General features: G+C 40.8%; 1 protein-coding gene across 3 annotated transcripts in view; it reads left to right on the top strand.

Annotated features, from left to right (window-relative positions):
- Nucleotides 1-13,682, top strand: part of APBA2 (amyloid beta precursor protein binding family A member 2) — a 435,861-nt gene extending 422,179 nt beyond the window's left edge. For all 3 annotated transcript variants that reach the window (XM_056572513.1, XM_056572512.1, XM_056572511.1), the window contains 2 exons: nt 6,871-7,011; nt 13,477-13,682. In XM_056572513.1, coding sequence (XP_056428488.1) covers nt 6,871-7,011; nt 13,477-13,548 — 213 coding nt within the window. In that variant the 3' untranslated portion in view covers nt 13,549-13,682. The remainder of the gene's footprint in view (nt 1-6,870; nt 7,012-13,476) is intronic.
- The last annotated feature ends 11,486 nt before the right edge of the window (nt 13,683-25,168 follow it).

Raw genomic sequence — 25,168 nt, 5'->3', positions numbered from 1 at the left:
TAGTATAATAGACATCTATGGATTATTGGCCTATGGAGGACTTGTCCAAATGTCAGACACAATTGAATACATTAGATGACTATGTATGTCAACTACAGTGAAGTTGCTATTGGATCTATTTCCCTTCATCATGTACAGCATTGAAACTTTTAAGTGTTTTGGAGGGTTTTTTGTGTCACATGTGTCTTGCACCAGAATTTCCGACCAAAAAAAAACCCTAATAACTCTCCACTGTTCTCAGAAAATGATGTAAAGGGGTGTGACCACCAAGGGAAATGGGTGTATCTGCAAAACACGCTTGCATTTTTGAAAAAATCAATAAATACACATTTACTAATGTTTCCAAATAAAGGGTGGTAGATTTGAGCTCTGTAAAACTTCAGAGCTTAGGGCATGTGTAAAAAAAGCAAAATGTTGGAAAAATTGCCAAATACAAGATACTTTAGTAAATACCATGGAAGAATACCTGGCGGAAATAAAAACCCACAAAGAAAACTACACTCCACTAAACTACACTCCAATTAGGCCCAATGTATATAGATGTGTTTAAAAAGTAGAAAAAATTTTAGCAGCACACAGTGGATAAGGACCCTCCAGGTGCTGCAAAATGACAACTCCCAGCATGCCTGGACAGCCTTTCCCTTTCCGGGCATGCTAGGATTTGTAGTTTTGCAACATCCAGAGGCACCCTGGTTGGGAAACACTGCTGTAAGGTATTCCAGATACAAAGTCACCCCTTTCTAAAACTAATTCATATATCATGCACACATTTTATTCCTCCAGCCAAAAAATGCATTGTTTTAACCCCGCAAAGGTCTTTGTCAAGGACTTGATATGTCGCGTTTTTTATTTTTTTTAGTTTGTATATGGATGTATGCCCATTAACCTGGAAAACTCATCAAAATACTGATATTTGCATATCGACTAAAAAGTCTAAAAAAGTGGTACCGTATATACTCGAGTATAAGCCGACCTGCATATAAGCCGAGGCCCCTAATTTCACCCCAAAAACCCAGGAAAAGTTATTGACTCGACTATAAGCCTAGGGTGGGAAATACATCATCCCCCACCTGTCATCATCCAGACCCCCGTCATTAACACCCCCGTCATCATCACCCTGTCATCATCCAGACCCCTGTCATCATCACCCTGTCATCATCCAGATCCCCATCATCATCACCTAGTCATCACCCCCCCCCCCCCTTCATCATCACCGCCTGTCAATCCCTTCAATCAGTGGTCTTGAACCTGCGGACCTCCAGATGTTGCAAAACTACAACTCCCAGCATGGCTGTCCGGGCATGCTGGGAGTTGTAGTTTTGAAACATCTGGAGGTCCGCAGGTTGAAGACCACTGCCGGACCTTTGTCATCATCCAGACCCCCGCCCTTTAGTTTTCTACTCACCTCCCCTCGGTGGGAAGGAAGGGTGAGCTGGTCCGGGCCATCTATACTGCAGGGACCGTCCGGTGGGGAGGGTTAATCATTCTGGGCTGTCCATCTTCTCCGGGAGGCCCTCTTCTCTGCTCCGGGCCCGGCCCCGGACTAGTGACGTTGCCTTGACGACGACGCACAGGGACGTTCATGCGCAGGGAAATCACAGTGCGTCGTCGTCAAGGCAACGTCACTAGTCCGGGGGAGGTGAGTAGAAAACTAAAGGGGGGGTCTGTATGATGACGAAGGCCCGGCAGTGGCTGTCCAGGCATGCTGGGAGTTGTAGTTTAGCAACATCTTGAGGTCTGCAGGTTGAAGACCACTGAGAAGGGATTGACAGGCGGAGAGTTCACTCGAATATATGCCGAGGAGGGCGTTTTCAGCACAAAAAATCGTGCTGAATAACTCGGCTTATACTCGAGTATATACAGTACATTTTGTACCATTGTTACAGTTTTATCCTTTAGTGAAATTGTTAGAATGAAATTGCAATGGTAATTGCTTGTAACTTTTTTACAGTTTTTTCAACATTACTTTTGACATTTACAATACCGCTTATAGCTGAATTTTTTAAAATCTTTTTAACAGTACACATTTTTGTGAGCTTCCATATATATGAAAGGTGCTTTGTTTCCCTTTTATAGTTGAGATGTGAAAGATTATCTCCAATTAGGCTTTCCAGCTGCCTCACTTTCCCGGTGCCCTGACTTAAAGAGAGATTGTCACCATGAGAAGCTTCTTTATAGTAAATGATAATAAAATGGAAGATTCACTTTCATCCTTCAAGACCTGGTGAAGTGCTGGTCTTGCCCAATCAGCAGGGCCACTTCTCCACAGTCCGACTAATTGGTTGCAGATGACCATGTCTTGTATCTTTTGGCCATCTTCACCTTTAGTTTGAATTGTTTTTATTTGGTTTTCAAAATTAAAATTTACAGTAATAACATGTACCATCAGACATTTTAACTCCAATTCTTTGGATAGTGGATAAGATGTCTAGGGGCGGAGTATCCCTTTAATAAAGATTCCCACTCTCCATAGCAGCACCATCCATCTGACCATCCTTCTGTCTTTTAAGCTCAGGACATTTTGTATATTGATCCCCCCTCTTGACAGTTCATCCTCTTTCTGCCTCTGGTGATACTACATTTTACATTTTGGATTTTACTCTGCTTCTTCTTCCAGTGTCTGCTATCTTGCAGACAGACATATGAATGATGTTAGGTGAATACTTAAAGGGGCACTCCGGTAGAAAACTTTTTTTTTTTTTTTTAAATGAACTGGTGTCAGAAAGTTAGACAGATTTGTAAATTACTTCTATTAAAAAATCATAACCCTTTCAGTACTTTTTAGCAGCTGTTTGCTGCAGGGGAAAATCTTTATCTTTTTAATTTTTTTTTTGTGTTGTCCACATTGCTCTCTGCTGACACCTGATGCCCTGATTCTCCAAGCAGGAGAAAATCCCCATAGAAAACCTATACTGCTCTGGACAGTTCCTGACACGGACAGAGGTGTCAGCAGAGAGCACTGTGGACAACACAAAAAAGAAATTCAGAAAGTAAAGAATTTCCTGTGTAGCATACAGCTGCTAAAAAGTACCAAAAGGATTAAGATTTTTTTTATAGAAGTAATTAACAAATCTGTTTAGCTTTCTGGCACCAGTTCATTTAAAAAAAAAAGTTTTCCACCAGAGTACCCCTTTAAGGGAGTAGCCTACACTGGGGCATTATAAATCATTGAAACACTATGGACAACCCCTGCTTGGAAAAAGTTGTTTTGGGATAATGGTAATGGGTAATGGTAATATTGGGGATATGATGCTTTGCCTTTTTGGGTTATAGTTACATGGTGACTTAATACATAAGGTTGAAAAAGACCAGAGTCCATCAAGTTCAACCTATATTCCCATTGTTTCCCTACTGTGTTGATCTAGAGGAAGGCAAAAAAAAAAACAACTTATGAGGCTTATACCATTTGCCCCATACTAGGAAAAGAAATTCCTTCCTGACTCCAATATGGTATAAGAATAAATCCCTGGATCAAGGTTCTTTCCCCATAAATCTAATATCCATAACCACTATTGTCATTACTCACCAGAAATGCAACCAGGCCCCTTTTGAACTCTTTTGTTGAGTTCACCATGACCTTTTTTTGGCAGAGATTTTCATTTCTTACTGTAAAGAACCCCACCTGTGCTGACTTTATTTTCTGTGCTGACTTTATTTTCTGGCTTAAAGACAATCCAAAGTGTGCCCGATTAAAGTCATTTTATGACATGTTTTTCTCCAGAGTACTTCAGTTCAAGACTATTGTATAAAAAACACCAGTCTGTTTAAATCTGTCCCTAAGTGTATAAAGTCAGGTAGACTGAACTGTTATCTTTTCTATTATAACTGTGTGACCGGAGCTGGTCTACTCACCTGCCTTTACTGTAATATACGTTTCTACCTTCCTCTCCTGTAGCACATTCCATATTCATACACGAAGCTCTGGTGTCTGTATTAATGACACCTAGATCTCTAGAGACTCAAGTAGAAAATACGTATTACTGAAGCCTGATGGATAGTGATAGAAACAGTAAAAAAGAGAACAAGGGACAGACTGACACATGGATTCCTTAATGGCACACATGGGAAGCTATGGTTTTGAGTCAAGTTTCCCTGTAAGTACTCCTCTGTATTACCAGCTGTTACAGAAAAATATTCCACAAGTGTTCTTTTGAATTAAAAATGCTTTCTAATGTTCAATCTTTTATAACCTTTAGATAGAGGCATTATACGCTCTTTCGAAAATAGTGGAAACCTAAATGTTTTGACAGATTTTTCCTCAATTAAGAGCTTTTTACCATACCCAGAATGTGAAGACTCAGTTCGGCTAAGATGTAATGTGTGCCATTTGTAAGAAGATGTTTCAGATATCAGAAAATGTATTACATGAAGATATTTCAGATAATAATCTCGGAATATAAAATCTTTAGTCCAAGAAGAATGCATTTACATGTATAATCCAGTTAGGTATATAATCCACAACATTTATATTCTGATCCGTTACCTTTTTGGAAACTAGAAATATGGTTGTACAGTAAAAGACATTTTATAATGTTCCTCTTATTTGTACTGTATGTGTTTACATATATTAAACTATTTTGTTTCATTTTTATGTTTTTGTTTCCGTCTTAGAGCTAACATTTTTTTTTTTTTCTTTTAAGAATTAAAACATTGCACTTTGGTAGAAATGAAAGCCCCTTTGCAGGTAGCTTGAAAAAAAATATTAAAATAACTAAGAAGTAAATTGTATATTAATTAAACAGAGACTATAGAAAAACTCTGCATGTGCTCTGCATGTGCTCACCCCACTCCACCCCTCACATAGACCTCTATGTTATTTAATGGAATCTAATAAAACTGCAATATAACAAATCACTACTTCTGGAATGAAAAGATGGACCTATACGTTGGACGTCCAACGTGGTCCAGGCTTTCATCCACAGGTATCAGGTCTGGGTTATCTATTATTTATTCGTCTTTTGGACTTTTTGGACTACATCTATCTAGTGGTTATCCATCCATACCTGTCCTATAGGAATTTGGTCCTAATTGAGATTATTAGTACTTGACCTACCCTGTGGAAGTACATCATTGCCTGACCACATTAATATCATTACATCCTATACTTAACTGGCATTAGTTTTAGGAGTCTGTTTAATTGAGATCTGCTTTAATATCAGGAACAGAGTGTTCTGTTGGTGGTCTTAATTGAATACCATCATCTTACATAGGGGTGTATCTGCATGTATCTTGAACAGAACATCATCCTCTTTCTCTGGAGTCAACTTATTATTATTTTACTAACATTGCATAGTAATATTCTAAATGCCATCCTTCTGCTATGATAATGTATGTGTATTTATTTGACCAGACACTAACAGACTCACATATATGACCGGTACTTATTTCTGACGGACCCGGACCTATGTATTATCATTTATTTATTGTCATTATTGGTTTTTGTATCTTTTGTATATGATTTTGCATTTGCTGTGCACTAATTGAATTGTGAATATTATCCTCTCATCCCTGATGAACTCCCCTCAACCTGGGAGAGAAACGCGTTGGCCAGAGAGGTTGATATATTTTTGTACCAATTGTACATATTGTAATTATTCCCCTAACCCTTGTCCTTCACTTAGCTGTTAGGAATTTATTTAGGTAGGGAATTTATTAGGGTTTCACCTGTTACCTTTACCCTCTTTATGTTTTGTGCTCTATATGCGTACTGTGTTTATATCTTAATTTTAGTATATCTCAATTAAAAGCTATATTTTATTCTAATTGATGTTGATAATGTGTTGGATTCTGCAATATAACAAAGTAGGATTATCATTAAAAGTAGATCTTAAAGGGGTAATCTGCTGCTCAGCGTTTGGAATAAACTGCTCCGAACACTGGAGCCGGCACCAGGAGCTTGTGACGTCATAGCCCCGCCCCCTCATGACTTCACACCACGACCCCTCAATGCAAGTCTGTGGGGGGGGGGGCGTGATGGCTGGCACACCCTCTCCCATAGACTTACATTGAGAGTGCGGGGCTATGACATCACAAGCTCCCGGCGCCGGCTCCAGTGTTTGGAACAGTTTGTTCCCAATGCTGAGCAGCGGAGTACCCGTTTAACTATATCATGAAGATTTGTTTCCTATACTATAACTTGTTTAAGGCCACTTTCATACATCCTGGATGTTCATATATTCTGGACCAATTACAGAATTATATATTTAAACTGTCCAAACGGGCAACTAGAAAAGTAAGTTGAACTTAAAGGAATACTATTATGCAGGAAAATGTATCACCTCTCCAAAGGATAAGGGTTTTGTGTCTGATCACAGGGGTCCGACCGCTGGGACCCCTCTACCGCCGCGATCTCCGGCACAGTGCCATGGCAATCCCCTGGAACGGAGAGTGTTGACCTGGGCACGGAGCAGCAGCTGATACACCCCCTCCATGTATATCTGTATCTCCGACTCTCCAATAGAGATTCATGGAGGGGCCACTTCGTGCGGGGTTCGACACACCTCGTTCCTGAGGAGAGCTGGGGTCCCATGCAGGAGACTGCAGGGGGGAGGGTGTCCCAGCAGTCAGAAACTTATCCCCTATACTTTGGATAGGGAATAAGTTGTCCTCCATGATTATTCAGATGAAAACCGATGATGAATTGCCATTTACCCAAATATTTTTTTTTTTTAAACAGAGAAAACTGATGCTACTTGAAACAGTGTACGTATTAGCCGTCTTTTGCCCTCCTAGGAATGTAATATTGTGCATTTAACTCTTAAATTGGTTTGCCACCATTAATTATTTGCAGCCTAACTAAATGATGGAAAATGTGTCAAAATAGTCACAGTGAATGTGAGACCCTGATTCCTTTTTCCTTTCTCATTGTAGATCTGCAGCCTCATGAGAGGGGGAATTGCCGAGAGAGGAGGAGTAAGGGTCGGACATCGCATTATTGAGATCAATGGACAAAGTGTGGTGGCCACAGCTCATGAAAAGATAGTCCAAGCGCTTTCCAATTCAGTAGGGGAGGTAAGAACTTGTTCTTTGTGGTAAATCTCCTGTATGCTATTATAACACAATATGCACTTTTTAGATTTGTCTTTTTTTTTTGAGGATGTGAGGTTACTGAAATGTGTAAAGATTTTATTGTTTGCCGTTTTGCTGGCAGCATTCTTTGTGCAAGGAGATATAATGGATCCCATTTACACGGCAGGGTACATGCTGCTTGACTATTGTTAATGTGACTGTAATATTCCCATCTTGGTTAGAGGGGCAGGGGACCTACGGATTAACTTTCCGCTGCATTGAAATGAGATGTTTAGTCCTGTCAATATATTCTTTTATTTGTGAACTGTTTTAGACAGATATGAAAACATTAGATACACAAGTCAGTCTCCACAGCCCTGATATCCTGTGTTCAGCTGCATTGTGCGGCCCTGGGCTTTGAACATTTTATTTTAGATGTTTCAATGATGAGAGATAAGTTGATATTTAAAAGCAGTGGGAAAAAAAGGGATTTGAGATTTAAAAAATTGTATAAAACCCATTTATTTCACAGCTCCGTTTTTTCCACAGCTCGTTGTATGGCTCATTTCGATAATGGAGGACAGATGAGGTCGCTATCGTTTTTTATTCATGTGTGACCATATAGATTCCATAAAAATCAATAAGTGGCATGTCAGGGCTATCAGTATGATTTATAGGAAGAGGAAATGAGAAAATGAGTGACTGCTTATATAAACCTTAGTAATAAAAACAAATCTACAGTCATCACACAGCAACTACTACTTCCATGTATGCATGCATGAACATTTAAGTTATTTTATATTTTCACCATTTTAATTTCGGTCCAATAGCGTAGAGAATAAAGGAGACATTTATACCCCCTAGCTTGATGAATCAGAATATTGTTAAAATTAAAAATATAGCCAGAAACGAGCCCTTATTCTTCATTTGACACAACAGTGCCTCTATGCCCACCCTAGTCCAGTCCATATACTCACCTGCCAAATGCTCCTGCAGTGTGTTCTATTGCATTTATCTCAATTACCTGATATTATTATAGAAGTAGTACACAAAACTGTGAGTATCTGAAAGCGATGGTGTAACCCTTAAAACTGTCAATGGTTGAGAAAAACTGGTCTAAGATTTTTAATAGTGACGCAAGCTGTTTAAAAATGTGTGCCATCTTGTCTAGTTATATGCCAAAAACGTGCTCTAAAATGTATTCAACCTTACAATAAAGCCCCTCTCTTGCAATATGTCAGATTGAGCAGTGAGTGGGGAGTGAAGTGCACAGTGTGTTTCTCCTATATATAGCTGTCTGTGGTGGTCTCAGCATTGAAGAGTCAAGCAATCAAAACTTTTGGCATGTTAACAGTTTATTTTTTTAAGTGACAGTAACACTTTAAACAAAGCTAAAGTTAAATAAAGCAGAATAAAACATTATGGGTATGTTCACTCTGTGGAGATCTCACTCGAATATTCAATGCTTGCAGCAGACTGTTGATTTCAAGGGGATTCTGTTACTAAGTTCACAAGGCGGAAGTTTTCCGACAAGAAATTTGATTTACCGGAAGATTTAACATGTTCAATCTACCAGCAGAATCCATCTGAGAAGTTTCGGGGCTGTGCTGTAATGAATAGGACAGCACTTGTCTGTACAGACAGTAAAGGGGTATTCCACTCCTAGACATCTTATCCAAAGGATAGGGAATAAGATTCTGATCTGATCTCCCTGCTGCATCCAGCGTTTGTTAACCTGTTAAGGACATAGGACATTCTCTAACGTCCGCACTACCTGGGCTTTAATGCCCAAGGACGTTAGAGAACGTCCTGTTGTATTTCCGGTCTCTGCCGCTCGCCGGGCAGAGATCGGAACCGGATGCCTGCTGAAATCCTTCAGCAGGCATCCAGGGCAAACGCCGAGGGGGGCCATGTAGGCCCCCCATGTCGGCGATCGCCGCAAATCGCAAGGGAAATCGCCCTTGCGATCTGCGGCGATACCGGGCTGATCGGGTCTCTGGGACCCGACCGCCCGGTAATTTCGCATGATCCCGGCTGTCACAGACAGCCAGGACCATGCTAAAGAATAGGAGCAAGGTGGCAAGCCTGCCACCTCCTCCTATCCCCTGCGATCCGTCGGTTTACTAACCGACCAATCGCAGGGGGGGGGGGTTACTTCCTCCCGTCCTGCCCGGCCCCTGGAAGTCCGTAGAGGACGGGAGGAAGACCGGAGGACGCGGCGGGGGACGGGGGAGTGCTGGGGACCAGCCCCGGTACTTACCTCGTCCCTGAAGACCCGGATCCTGGCGAGGAAGATGGCGGCTGCGACAGGTGAGTAGATCTTCAGCCGCGGTCGAGCCCTTTACAGCAATGCACGTCGCCGTAAAGCGACATGCATTGCTGTAATGGGACCCTGTATACTACAACTCCCAGCATGCCCAGACAGCCCTTGGCGTCTGGGCATGCTGGGAGTTGCAGTTTTGCAACATCTGGAGGTCCACAGTTTGAAGACCACTGTGCCCTTCCAGATGTTGCAAAACTACACATTCTCAGCATGCCCTTACTGTCCAGGCATGCTGGGAGTTGTAGTTCTGTAACATCTGGCCCTTCATGCCTGGACAGTAAGGGCATACTGGGAGTTGTAGTTTTGCAACATCTGGAAGGGCACAGATTGGGAACCACTGTATTAGTGGTCTGCAAACTAGTCCTCCAGATGTTGCAAAACTACAACTCCCAGCATGCTGGGAGTTGTAGTTCGGCAACATCTGGCTCTAAAGATGTTGCCGAACTACTACTCCCAGCATGCCTGAGAATGCTGGGAGTTGTGGTTTTGCAACAACAGGAGGCACACTGGTTGGGAAACATTGTCTGTTTCCTAACTCAGTGTTTCCCAACCGTGTGCCTCCAGCTGTTGCAAAACTATAACTACCAGCATGCACTGATAAACTGTGCATGTTGGGAGTTGTAGTTTTGTAACAGCTGGAGGTCCCCTCCCCCCTGCGAATGTACAGGGTACATTCACATGGGCAGGGGGCTTACAGTGAGTATCAGGCTGCAAGTTTGCGATGCATTAAATTTTGCGCGGCAGCTCAAACTCTCAGCGGGAACTCGCTGTAATCCCCCACCCATGTGACTGTACCCTTAAAACACTACACAACACTAACACAAAATAAAATAAAAAGTAAAAAAAACACTACATATACACATACCCCTACACAGCCCCCCTCCCCTCCCCAATAAAAATGAAAAACGTCCGGTATGCCACTGTTTCCAAAATGGAGCCTCCAGCTGTTGCAAAACAACAACTCCCAGTATTGCCGGACAGCCGTTGACTGTCCAAGCATGCTGGGAGTTTTGCAACAGCTGGAGGCACCCTGTTTGGGAATCACTGGCGTAGAATACCCCTATGTCCACCCCTATGCAAATCCCTAATTCAGGCCTCAAATGCGCATGGTGCTCTCACTTCGGAGCCCTGTCGTATTTCAAGGCAACAGTTTAGGGTCACATATGGGGTATCGCCGTACTCGGGAGAAATTGTGTTACAAATTTTGGGGGGCTTTTTCTCCTTTAACCCCTTATGAAAAGGTGAAGTTGGGGTCTACAACAGCATGTTAGTGTAAAAAAAAAAATTTTTTACACTAACACGCTGGTGTTGCCCTATACTTTTCATTTTGACAAGAGGTAAAAGGGAAAAATGCCCCCCAAAATTTGTAATGCAATTTCTCCCGACTACGGAGATACCCCATAAGTGGGCGCAAAGTGCTCTGGGGGCGCACAACAAAGCCCAGAAGGGAGAGTGCACCATGTACATTTGAGGTGATTTGCACAGGGGTGGCTGATTGTTACAGCGGTTTTGACAAACGCAAAAAAAAAAAAAAAAACACATGTGACCCCATTTCGGAATCTACACCCCTCACGGAATGTAATGAGGGGTGCAGTGAGAATTTACACCCCACTGGTGTCTGACAGATCTTTGGAATAGTGGGCTGTGCAAATAAAAAAATTTGTACAGCCCACTGTTCCAAAGTTCTGACAGACACCAGTGGGGGGTAAATGCTCACTGTACCCCTTGTTACGTTCCTCAAGGGGTCTAGTTTCCAAAATGGTATGCCATGTGGGGGTTATTTTGCTGTCCTGGCACCATAGGGGCTTCCTAAATGCGACATGCCCCCCGAGCAAAATTTGCTCTCCAAAAGCCAAATGTGACTCCTTCTCTTCTGAGCATTGTAGTTTGTCCGTAGTGCACTTCAGGTCCACTTATTGCGTACCTTCATACTCAGAAGAGATGGGATTACAAATTTTGGGGGGTATTTTCTGCTATTAACCCTTGCTAAAATGTGAAATTTGGGGGGAAACACACATTTTAGTTAAAAAATATATGTTTTTTTTTACATATGCAAAAGTCGTAAAACCCCTGTGGGGTATTAAGGCTCACTTTATTTCTTGTTACGTTCCTCAAGGGGTCTAGTTTCCAAAATGGTATGCCATGTGAGGGTTTTTTGCTGTTGTGGCACCATAGGGGCTTCCTAAATGTGACATGCCCCCCGACCAAAATTTGCTCTCCAAAAGCCAAATATTACTCCTTCTCTTCTGAGCATTGTAGTTCACCCGTAGTGCACTTCAGGTCCACTTATGGGGTACCTTCATACTCAGAAGAGATGGGGTTACAAATTTTGGGGGGTATTTTCTGCTATTAACCCTTGCAAAAATGTGAAATTTGGGGGGAAACACATTTTAATGAAAAAAAAAATATATTTTTTTAAATATGCAAAAGTCGTGAAACACCTGTGGGGTATTAAGGTTCACTTTACCCCTTGTGACGTTCCCCAAGGGGTCTAGTTTCCAAAATGGTATGCCATGTGGGGATTTTTTGCTGTTCTGGAACCATAGGGGCTTCCTAAATGCAACATGCCCCCCAAAAACCATTTCAGAAAAACATACTCTCCAAAATCCCCTAGTCGCTCCTTCGCTTCTGAGCCCTCTACTGCGCCCGCCGAACACTTTTCATGAACATATGAGGTATGTCCTTACTCAAGAGAAATTGGGCTACAAATTTAAGTATAAATTTTCTCCTTTTACCCCTTGTAAAAATTCAAAAATTGGGTCTACAAGAACATGCGAGTGTAAAAAATGAAGATGGTGAATTTTCTCCTTCACTTTGCTGCTATTCCTGTGAAACACCTAAAGGGTTAAAACGCTGACTGAATGTCATTTTGAATACTTTGGGGGGTGTAGTTTTTATAATGAGGTCATTTGTGGGGCATTTCTAATATGAAGACCCTGCAAATCCACTTCAAACCTGAACTGGTCCCTGAAAAATAGTGAGTTTGAAAATTTTGTGAAAAATTGGAAAACTGCTGCGGAACTTTGAAGCCCTCTGGTGTCTTCCAAAAGTCAATTTTATGATGCAAACATAAAGTAGACATATTGTATTTGTGAATAATATTTTTTTTTTTTTAAATATCCATTTTCCGTACAAGCAGAGAGCTTCAAAGTTAGAAAAATGCAAAATTTTCAATTTTTTCAGCAAATTTTGGAATTTTTAACTAAGAAACGATGCAAGTATCGACAAAATTTTACCAATAACATAAAGTAGAATATGTCACGAAAAAACAATCTTGGAATCAGAATGATAGGTAAAAGCGTCTTAGAGTTATTAATGCTTAAAGTGACAGTGGTCAGATGTTCAAAAAACGCTCCGGTCCTAAGGTGTAAAATGGCCTGGTCCTTAAGGGGTTAAGAGCGTCGGGTGCAGCTCCGGAGGCTCGTGATGTCAAGGCCACGCCCTGCTCATGACATCACAGCCACACCCCCTCAATGCAAATCTATGGGAAGGGGTTTGACGGCCATCATGCCCCCTCCCATAGACTTGCATTGAGGGGCGTGGCCGTGACGTCATGAGCGGGGCATGACCATGACGTCACGAGCCTCCACCCCGCATCACCAGTCGACCGGCACGGTGCAAAGTTCGCTTTGTACACCGAATGTCTGGGCTGCCACAGCCGAGATTGTGGGGGTCCCCAGCCGCGGGACCCCCGCAATCAGACATCTTAAGATGTCTAGGGCGGAGTACCCCTTTAAGTGTTGATTCAGGAGGAGGCTGCTGCAAGTGAAATCTGCCTTGAATATGCCTTAGAGTAATTATGGTACATGATGTTTTTGGACATTATTATTATGATCTTTTATTTTTTTTTTTTTAATGAGAAACCAGTCTACCATAGAGAGCTTTATATGCTATATTATTTATGGAATAAATGGTATGGTAGGTAGTACAGATCTACATCAAGGTGCTGCATGATCCCCTGGACTGGCCCCTCAGTTGACTTTATGGAACTCTGTATACATAAAACACAAGAAAGGAATATTCTGTGATAAAACATCTTAGGCATAAAGAAGCAGTCATTGTATGGCTAGACTTGATGTTCAGCAGTAACTTTCAGTCTCGTACTGCCAACCTCAATTTAACCGACTTTCTTCTCTGTGCCACAGATCCACATGAAGACTATGCCAGCAGCGATGTTCAGGCTTCTTACTGGACAGGAGACGCCTCTCTACATCTAAGAATGAGCAGCCATAAACAAAATTGTATATCAAGCTCAGATCAATCTACATCTACATATCAACAAAGACACTGGGCAGATATTTTGTATTTCGAAAGAAAGAACAACAGACATCAATGGACAGATTTTACTTTTCTTTATTCTTGCTTCTTATTTTATTTTTGCCAGCAGCATTGCCAGTTCCAAGCAAGTCCGTCACCAACCAGGACGATTTGTACATCATAGTCATTCCAGACTGTTTACTTCATGACTAGTAATTTATTTGTTATTGTACATGTAGTGTTAAGGTGTATGTGCTGTATGTTACATTGGTAAGTGTGTGAAATTAAGGACAGAGAAAGATGAATACAATACAATGTGGATTCCAATGATAACCAATGAAATCCATTTTAAGCCTTGCTCTTGTGGAAATACATTGCTTAAGAGTCCAATTAAACAAAGTCTTTATAAGCCAACATAGTCTACACCCTCATTTCCATCTGGGTTCAGGTCTGTCATGTTTATTGCACATTGTTATCCTATGTAATGTTACTAGAAATGTCCAACTTGATAAATCATAGCCATGTAGCCTCTGAAATTCTATCTACATTAGATGAAGCAAAGAGCAGTATTGTTATCAAGAATAGGACATGAATGATTGAAGCATTGACTGGGTTCTGTAACATGTTTTGTTCTCCATTGTAAAGTGAGGGCTTCTGATCCTGAGTGCAGCAATACACTGCATTTAAAGGGAATGTGCCATCAGTGTCATCTACATTACAGGCTTGTAATGCGGGTAATACCAGCCCTTGTGCCGTGCCTCCGTTCAACTGCAATTTATATGTAAATGAACTGTTTTGTGCCCCCAGGCATGGAGACATTCAGCTGGCCTCTTTCTAGTAGCACCTCCTTTCCTGTGCTGAACCTCTGCAGAGTTGAGCTCCATTCTGCAGCAGAGGAGGCTCAGCACAGGGGAAGAAGCCAGTCGAACATTACCGTGCACCAATCAGGTAATTTGCATATAAAAAAGAACAGGGATTACAGTGGAATGGAGTCACGGAGCGAAGACTGGTAAGTATCATTGTTATCAGTGCCACCCCCACTACAAGCATGTAACAACAGGTTAGTAGTAGTGATACTGATGACAGATTCCCTTTAAAGGACATCTGCAGCCATTTAATACTGTGGATAGGGGATAAGTTTTTGATCGCGGGCGGTCCGACCACTGGGGCTCCCCATGATCTCCTAAACGGGGCCCTGGGCATTAGCGCTCAGTGTGAGTGCTAATGCTCATAGCATCAATCTGAGAGGTTGACGGTCACACCCCCTCCCCGCCCCATCCCTATACAGTTCTATGGGAGAGGCGAGGAGGCAGAGGTGAGGAGGCAACGTCATACTGCGGCCGGCATGCCTCCTGCACGGGAGAGCCGCAGGAGATCGTTCAAACACGTATCCCCTTTCCTGTGGATAGGGGATAAGTGTTAAAGGGCTGCAGATTTCCTTTAATAAGCATATCTTATCATATGTACTTGTTTAGAGCTGATAAATAACTAGCTTTTTACATCTAATTTTTTTTTTTACTTTAAAAACTGTTTTTGTATTGATGATTTTGCTTTCATTTTGGCATAGATAACAGGACAACTAAGAACATTTTATTAATGTCAGCCTTTGTGACAACTGCATTACTGGAAATGCTACATAATATCAATGTAATGTAAACTAAAAAAGCAAGGAAGTCAGAGCTAAAGTACAATGTAAACAGAGTAGACTATTTTTTTCTCTTAAAAAATAATTTTCATTATTATCACATGACTACAATATTTTGGCATATTTCGCCCCATATTAAAGTGTTCTTGACAAGACTAAATGATCACCCATCTCATAATGTATTGCATTACAAGGGGCTCTGTTGGTAACATCTTCCATATTTTGTTTAAATAAAACTTAATGCCGTTCTAGAAGGGCAGGTGGATGGCAATTCATTGTTCTGATCAAAGATAAGAAGAGGAGTAAGTAACACAATCATCTCTAGAGCAAAGTGTAAACCAAAGAAATGTCAGGTGCTGGAACAGATTATAAGCCATCGATTTATCAACTCTCACTAGAGCCCTGTTTTCCATATCTTAATGATTTTTATGAATTGGTTGGAAAGTGTGGAAATATTGTGTCTTTTTATACTGCAGTCAGTTCCTGAGCTCACTGTTCTTTAAGTTGGTGTCTATTGCCCGAATAATATTTGCTGTACACTTACAATCTCTTTATTCTTTTTAAACCAGTAGTTATATTGGATCCCAAGTGATGGCTTCCTTCTAATCTCTCTTGGGATTTATTCTTAACAGTCTACAAAACATGTGTCTGAACGAGCCCTTTAAGTGTAAAAAAAAAATACACAAATCACAACCAGGCAGCTGTTGGAGTTTACCAGACACAGTTTAGCAATCTAACTTGTATTTTTTAGGTGCATTTTGTCTGGTGGTTTCTGTAAACACAATATTGAAACTGAGCTGCCTCTGAGCCGACTTCATGTCTCATCTTGACTGCTTCTTTTTCTCCCCTCCGTCAGTATATAGTCATACACAGGCTGATACAGAGAGAGTGTTATAGGTCTTCCTCCTCCCTCCTCCCTCTCACACAGACACAGAGGGTGAGTCTCAGCTGCAGTTTCTGCTCCTTCCTGCTTTGCATTTGCTGTTTGCTGTAGAAATGAACTTGCTGAACATTTACAGAAAGGAAAGGGGTACTGAAAAAATGTCCATATTAATATACATAAATAAAATTTTTGGTTCGATAAAAGAAAAACTATGCCAAAACTATATATAAATAGTTATTTCTTATCCTTTACAGTAGCTTTCTTATTTAAATAGGGTTATACATATTGATGTGGCCACTACTTCTCTTTAATCTTTAAATGGGCACTGTCAGAAGTATGCAAAACTAATAGGTTTTGCAATTGCTTTCATTGGAAAATTTTCAGTATTTCATACTGAAAAAGACAGTCAAACAACTGCCCCCCCCCCACACCACCTGCTTGACACATACTAGTCCTGCTGTGTCCATGCATCATCGCCCATGTCATGGACACACTTCCTTTATTGACAGCTGTGAGCACAGGAAAAACCCTCCCACTATCCCGCTATCAGTACGCTTGCAGCGGGAGGAAGCACACAGTCTTCCCGCTGTGAGCGCGCATTGCTCTGGCACACAAGTTGCTTCTGCAGGGAACATTTCTCTGCTTCTGTACCCCTGCACTCCACACTCGGGGATCGGGGGACGGAGGCGCTGCACTGCGGGGGAAATAACCGACATGCATCCCTTACACTTATACTTTCACTCACTTTCAGCCTCCGACGCCGCTGGCTCTCTGCTGGCACCTCACTGTCCGCCACTCACATCTCCCCCCCCCCTCTCCTCCCACCACTCACTGTCTGCCTTCTCGCTGCTCACATCTCCCCTAGGGTTAGCTATACTACAACTCCCAGCATGCTCTGACAGTGAGGACAAGTTGGGAGTTGTAGTTTTGCTAATGCTAGGGGTGATGTGAGCAGACAGCATACTGAGGGAGGGGGCAGAGACCTGCACAGTGAGGCCACGCCCCCTCCCTTTGAGAGGAATTCAGACTAGTGAGCTAAATTAAAAGTGTAATAAAAAAAAATAAAGGTGATAGACAAATAAAAATGAGATGTACATGGTCAGGATTAGGTACTAAGTTATATATTAAAAAAAAAGTTTTTTTGTTGGATCTGACGGGTACGCTTTAAGGATGGTGGTGGAGGTGATTTAACCCCTTAAGGACCATGTGTTTTTCCACTTTTGCACTTTGGTTTTCTCCTCCATACCTCCGCCACCAATTCTACTTTGTAATGACATCAGTCATTTTACCCAAAAATCTATGGCGAAACGAAAAAAAAAAAAAGCATTGAAAATCATCAAAATTGAAGAAAAAACGCCATTTTGTAACTTTTGGTGGCTTCCGTTTCTACGCAGTACATTTTACGGTAAAAATTATACCTTCTCTTTATTCTGTAGGTCCATATGATTAAAATGATACCCTACTTGTATAGGTTTGATTTTGTTGTATTTCTGGGAAAAATCATAACTACATGCAGGAAAATTTATACATTTAAAATTGTCATCTTCTATAAAAAAAAATATTTTTTTATTTTTTTTGCGCCGTGATCTGATTTTAGCAGTACCATTTTTGTATTGATTAGACTTTTTGATTGATTTTAATTTATTTTTTCATTATATACATAATGATATTATATATTGCTTTTTCATTATAACAGTGACCAAAAATACGCTATTTTGGACTTTGGAATTTTTTTGCGCATACGCCATTGACCGTACGGTTTAATTAATACATTTTTATAATTCGGACATTTCCACGTGGCGATATCACATATGTTTATTTTTATTTACACAGTTTTTTTTTTAATGGGAAAAGGGGGGTGATTCAAACTTTTATTAGGAAAGGGGTTAATGATCTTTATTCACTTTTTGCAATGTTATAGCCCCCATATAGCTCTCTCACTATGCACAGTTGTTAGAAAGCTATCAATCACCATCAGGTGGGCGGGGTTAGCCACGTCTCATAAATACACTTGTCTCACAAAGCAGGCCTCACTTTGAAATGATTAAACCGTGAGTTGTCCAAACCATGGACATAAGCCAATCCTACATAAATGACAGACTGACAAAAAATACTTTTTAAAACATTATTTTTATTTTTCAATAGCAAAGGCAATTAAAAAGCCATATAACAGAATTGCCAAGTTCCCTTTTAATATAGGCATAGAAAGCAATATTTATTTCTATTTCTCTACAATGTCATGTTTTGTTATAGAGTTTTCAAGTTCATCTTTACAAACTGTAAATTTCTGAGGGCATATAACAAGATATTTGTATGGTCAGTGGAAAGCAGAATAATATCTGAATGCATGGTTCATAAAATATGAAAGTTGTACAGTACACTACATAAAACTCACCCGCCATTGTGTCAGTCTCTCTGAGCAGCACCGTATGTTCACAAAACATAGGTTGCCATAAACTGTGCTTATACTTATATTTGGCTTTGAACCAGATCTTGTAGGCATCTTATTAAATAAAGTAAACTAACTGTAAAACTCTTTAAATTTCAATATTTTCTTGCTGTTCTTATATACATACAGAGGATGAAAAAGTTAAAGGGGTACTCCACTTTCCAGCATTCAGAAGTTAATGTTCTGAACGCTGTTTTCGCGCTTCGTGGGGTTGGCCACGCCCCTCGTGACATAACGACCACGCCCCCTCAATCCAAGTCTATGGGAGGGGGCTTGACGACCGTCGCTACGCTATCCTCCCATTGACATGCATTGAGGGGGCGTGACCATGACATCAGGAGGTGCATGGCCGACCCCCGCAGCACAAAAACAGTGTTCAGAACATTTACTTCCGAACGCTGGCCTGAGGAGTACCCCTCTATATAGACCTTGTCTATTTTTGGGATGATAAGTAGCAACGATCATATCCAGCCAAAACAATTCTTTGTGTCCTACATTTTACCTGCACGGATACATTGTAACATTACGAAATTTCTACTGTAGATAATTGAATCTTACTAATTATATATCTACATATCAGCTATGATCAGGACTAGGTCTGTACCGGTTTTCCCCTTTTCCATGTGGACGAGAATGTTTAAATTGAAGTATATTGCAATGTTGCTGAACTTTTTCTTCAGCAATTGATGAACTTCCAATTTAAATAAAATAAAAATAAAATGACACTCATATATATAGAATAATAAAATAAAGCATACTCCCCAGTCCAGTGCCCGCACTGCAGTCCATCCCAGTTCCTCTGTTTACTTCTCCTGGTATTGCCCTGCTCTACTGATGCTCAGGGGTTAGCCGCAGTGTCATTATCAAGAGAGCAAAGACACCAGAACAATGGCACTGGACCTGGCAGGGTGAATATGGGTTATTTTATTACTTTACACACCTAGCGGGTTGCTATATGGTTAATTTGTTTATTACATTTAGAGGATGTCTTTAAAATAAATCTGACATCTTGTTCACCCACACTAAAACCAATAAACAGGTTAACAGTCTGGGGGAATTTGAGGTATAACTCATCCGTGGTCCGATTCTGGAGATACAGGCATCATTACTTCCATTACCCCTGCGCAATGGAGGTGGGGGTTGGTATACAGAGCTTCCCTGCCTACTTCTTCTCTGCTTCCATATGCTTGTGCTCATATAAAAGATGGATCTAAGAATGATTATGAGATGGGCTTATGAGGGCAGAAGGAGACGGAGGCAGGGAAGCTCTGTATACTGACTCCTGCCTCAAATGCGCAGAGGGGATTAGCAATGGTGCTTGTATACAGCCTGGATCTCCGGAACTGGACCACTAATCTGAGTGAGTTATACCTCTTTTAAATTTGAATTAAAAAAAACAGCTCACCCCTACCAATATGTCTTTCCAATGCACAGACCCAGCCGGACTTGAGTCCAGCGCAGTAATCACATTTCAATGCCTTTGCTTTTATTTAGGAACCATATTTCCAGCAGGTAACAATCACATGAAGTCAAAACCTCTAACGCGCTTCACGCGTGAAACGCGTTAGAGGTTTTATCTTCATGTGATTGTTACATGCTGGAAATATGGTTCCTGTATAAAAGCAAAAGCATCGAAAGATGATTACCGCGCTGGACTATTCTTTTCTGTCTTTTAAATCAGGTTCACCTGAACTATTGCCCTGTTTATTGACTTTAGTGCAAGGAAATTAGGTGTCTGATTCGCTTTAATCTTTAATTTATAGAACTGGAGTTTGTCTTATTAAACATGTCCTTTATCAGTGCCTGTTTGTCACACCGAATGGTTCTCCATCTTTGAATAAACAAAGCTTGTAAATTATTAAAGTATGTAAAAAAAAGTTATACTGCCCCTAACCTTTCTAAAATCTAGCATAACCTAAAATCTAGCATAACCTAAAATCTAGCATAACCTAAAATCTAGCAATCGTCATTTAAAAATGCTGCTAGGACCCATGTAGCTGCATTTGGGCGGCTTTAAACTGGTGACAGGCTCCCTTTAACAACTGCTCAACTGCTGCTGAAAAAAAATCTTAATCCTTCCAGTACTTATCAGCTGCTGTATGCTTCACATGAAGTTCTTTTCTTTTAGAAGTTATTTTCTGTCTGACCACAGTGCTCTCTGCTGACACCTCTGTCCGTGTCAGGAACTGTCCAGAGCAGGAGCAAATCCCCATAGCAAACCTATCCTGCTCTGGACAGTTCCTGACACGGACAGAGGTGTCAGCAGAGAGCACTGTGGTCAGACAGAAAAAAAATTCAAAAAGAAAAGAACTTCCTATGTAGTATACAGCAGCTGCTAAGTACTGGAAGGATTAAGATTTTTAAATAGAAGTAATTTATGGCACCAGCTGATTTAAAAAAAAAAAAAAAAATTCCACTGGAGTACTGTGGCTCTCTCTAAGGTTTGTGTGACCACCAGAAGCTTTGTAAGCATTTTTAACCAAAACGATACAGTTAAAAATGTATCAGAACGCCACATCATGTACATACAGAGCATTTTGGGGAAATCAACAGGTCTATATAATGTTTAGTTGCAATTATTGCAGTCAAGAATTCAGATAAAGGGCCAAGTACATTTTCAGGAACCATTTATTATGATAAAGATCCTTGCACTGTATATTTACAAAAGCCAAATAGTTGCAAAACTGTACTCAACTGCTTAAGGACTTTTTATTTTTGCACTTCTCACCTTTTAAAAATCATAACTCAGGTGTTAGTATATGTAAAATTGTCCTCTTATGAACCCTGTAACCATTTTTGTACCATTTTTGTTTTGATGGGACTTTTTGATCACTTTTTATACATTTTTATAGGGTATACAAAGTGACCAAAATATGCAATTTTTGACTTTGGTATTTTTTCACTTATACACCATTGACTGTGTGGTTTAAAGAAAATTATATTTTTATAGTTTGGGCATTTACGCATGCGGTGATACCACATATATTAAAGGGGTACTCTGCTGGAAAATATCTTATCCCCTATCCAAAGTATAGGGGATAGGATGTCTAATCGCGGGGGTCCCTCCACTGGGGATCTCCGCTGTGGCAATCCAGTCATCTGGTGCACGGAGCAAACTCTGATCCATGCTGGATGACTGGGGACTACAGCCGCCACGCCCCCTCTATTCATGTCTATGGGAGAATGGCCATACTCCAAGCTTCTGTGTTCCAGCCGCCACCGCTGCCGGCCTGGAGATTGTGGAGGTCCCCATCGGCAGGACTCCTGTGATCAGACATCTTATCCCCTATCCTTTGGATAGGGGATAAGATTTTTTCCGGCAGAGTGCCCGCTTAATGTTTAATTTTTTTACATATATATTTTTTTTTTATGGGAAAAGGGGGGGGGGGGGGGGTAATTCAAACTTATATTAGGGAAGGGTTTAATTCACATTTATTAACTTTTTGTTAAACTTTTTTTTTTACACAAATTTTTTGTCCCCATGGGGGACTATTACATGCAATCCTTGGATTACATGCACTGTTCAATGCTACGTCATAGCATAGCATTGATCATTGTTATCAGTGCTCGATTGCTCCAGCCTGCTGAGGGACTGTTTTTATTTTTTTATTTTAGATGCCGCAATCAACTCTGATTGCGGCTTCTAAGGGGTTAATCCTGGGCATCACCGCGATCAGTGATGTCCAGCATTAGACACGAGTCCACCCCACTATGACACGCACTCAGTAGGGTATGCCTTGCGTCCTTAAGGAGTTAAGGGAAGCAGTTTTTAAAGTTGCAACTAGTAGAGCCCTTGATCTAACAGTGGAACATGCCATAATCAACCATATGGCCATAGACATATAAGAAGTATAGACAAAAGATAGACAGACATCCTCCTAAACCACCCTATAAATGTGCATGTTTGATGAGCCACCATAATATTTCCTGTTTAGAAGAAGAGAGTGTTGGAGAGAGAGTAAAAAGAAAAACAGGGGGCGCTCCCTGATATTGTATATAAATTGGTGGTGACCCTCCACCACACCAAAGTGATATGCTGACCTGCTGAGTTGTCACACTATTGTGATCTCAATACTGGAATTGATGTTGCTTGTGGTGGCTTCTACACTCTGATCAAAATCAGACTCCTAGAAGGAGGTCATAGGTAATAGCGGGAACATAGACAGAAATATGGTCTAGGAGGCTCTGCTCACACAGTGCGCAAGAACGACCCATGCTAGCGCAGGACAACATATAGTTTATTTTTTTTCAGTAAGGATGACGCGTTTCGGCACTGACTCGTGCCTTCCTCAGGTCCAACAAGTATTTTCCCCAATGAAAAGATAAAGTCAGTCCGGGATACTGGTTATGAGATCCTGCTGGTGCACCGTGCTGCTGTGGTCTGTTTAGGATTAACTAAATATTCTTCCTGTCTGACAGATGTCTGTTACCTCTGTGGGGACATGTTCGGATGCAGTTGAGCATTATCTATGAACATCCCATGTTTTTGGTCAATGTAAAGCGTTAAACCCCTTTAATGTTGTTTTTAGGAAAGTTATTTTTATAACCATGAAAAGCTGTAGATTTTGAAGTGGCTGAAGATCTATTCCTATCAAAGACATATCTTATAAAACTTAAGTTGGGAGGATAAATTTGTGCAAGAGACATAGCATTAGCACACTTTGTTTTTGCTGTTTTTACACTTTGTTCCCCATTCTGGGTCATAGAGGACAGTTTGGAGCAGGAGACATTTGGAAGGGTTGTCTTTATGAGATAAGCCTTTAAGAGAAGAATTTTTTAGAGATCTTTATGAGTTTTATTTGAAAAATCTGTGTGGTGAGTGTTATTCGATTGTATGAAGAACCATTATTTGTCTAGATGGCTAGGCATAGGAACTCGGATAGAGATGTCACATATAAATTGATGTTTTACTGATTTTAATCCTATAACTTCACAAATGGTGGGAAACAGCTGCTGTATATACTATATCTTATGATCTGATGTCACCTGGAAACCTACCAAATCCCTGTTGTTCTACCATAATACTTTTGTATGCTTACCCTGATGTTTGGTGTCCGCAGTCTAGTCTACAGATCCTGAAGGCAGTGCTTCATCATCTCAAGAATAAAAAAGGGAACTACAAGAGTTAGGAAATTCTGAATGTATCCTACCGTACTGTAGAAGCTGAGTACAATCTGGATAGGGTGGTTATGGTGTGATTGTTTATTGCGTGTATACATGTACTATGCTGCTCAGCCTCTGGAGCTTGTATCACTGTCTGTTATCAGGATCTAGCAGGGACATTACTCTTTCAGGACCAGGGATTGTAAATGAATGATTCTGTTATTAGACATGATGCTATTTTTTGTCTTCTGGACGCACAGGAGAGAGAAAACATGGCTTGACTTGCTTCCTTGTTTCTGTTCAGTCATTGACAGCTCATGACCATTTCCAGTATTAGATTGTGTGCATAGTGGCATTGTATTTCATTAACAAAATAAATGTTGATCAGTGTTCTACATTTTGGCTTAGACCTTGAATAGCATACACTGTGATTTAAGAAGCCTTACCATACAGTAACACAAATGTACTGTATTTCGAGGACTAACATATACGTTGCATGCAGCCAATTGTAGAAAAGCATCACTGTTAATAAATTTCATACAAACCGGTCTGTCTCTTATTTAACCCGAAATGACCGTGCTATATAACAGTAGGTTTCATATGCTGGTTCTGCAGGTTCTGCATTGTGACAGATACTTCTGTCCTTAGTTTGTCTTATATTTAGCAACACCAACACAAAGTGATAAGTCAACCTCTTATCCAAATGGCTGCAGTGTTCCACAGTGTTATCATGTATTATGTATAGTCTTCCTTGTATTTTTGCCTTTCTAAACCCAGGAGCTCATCGCTTTTGTGTGGTCATAAAATTGATTGAGATGTTCATTGGATCACGACCGTTCTTTATTTCCTGACACAAAAGTTTATCTTTTTTAGTGTCAAAAAACAAAAACAGGCAACTGATATTAATCTGGTTACACAAAAGGAGCCAACAGTAAGTACATCATCTATTAAAGGGGTATTCTGGGATTTTTTTTTTATTTGACTATGCTACAGGGGCTGTAAAGTTAGTGCAGTTCATACTATAGTGTCTGTACCTGTGTGTGACGGTTTTCTCAAAATTCTTATGTGATTTTAACCCCACTATTTTTAACAGCATACAAAATGACTGTTGTCTCAGAATTTTCCCAGCTTGCTATGCGGCCGAGACCTGACTCACTAGTCAGTTGATGACAGGGAGCCTGTCTGCTTCAATGGGTGGAGCGATCAATCTGCAACTAATGGAACAGCTGGAATCACCCTGATTGAAAACCACATGTCTGCAGCTAATTTATGTTTCAATGGGGGGGGGGGGGGGGAGGGGGGTGGGGGGGGGGGGCTGATGTGTGGGAAGGAGGAAAATAGAATTGTACAAAAAAAGAACAGTCAAACAGGAAATACCAGTTAACAAAAAGCTAACCACAGTGTTATGGTAATCTCATGACATTTAGTGCCAAGACAAGCGCAGATCCTTCCTAAGCATGTCCATTACTGTCTGCCAGGTACGTACTAAAATCCCCTTAT

The sequence above is a fragment of the Hyla sarda genome, chromosome 4 (genome assembly GCF_029499605.1).
Source record: "Hyla sarda isolate aHylSar1 chromosome 4, aHylSar1.hap1, whole genome shotgun sequence".
Taxonomy (NCBI): Eukaryota; Metazoa; Chordata; class Amphibia; order Anura; family Hylidae; genus Hyla; species Hyla sarda.
This window is presented reverse-complemented; position numbering and strand designations above follow the sequence as displayed.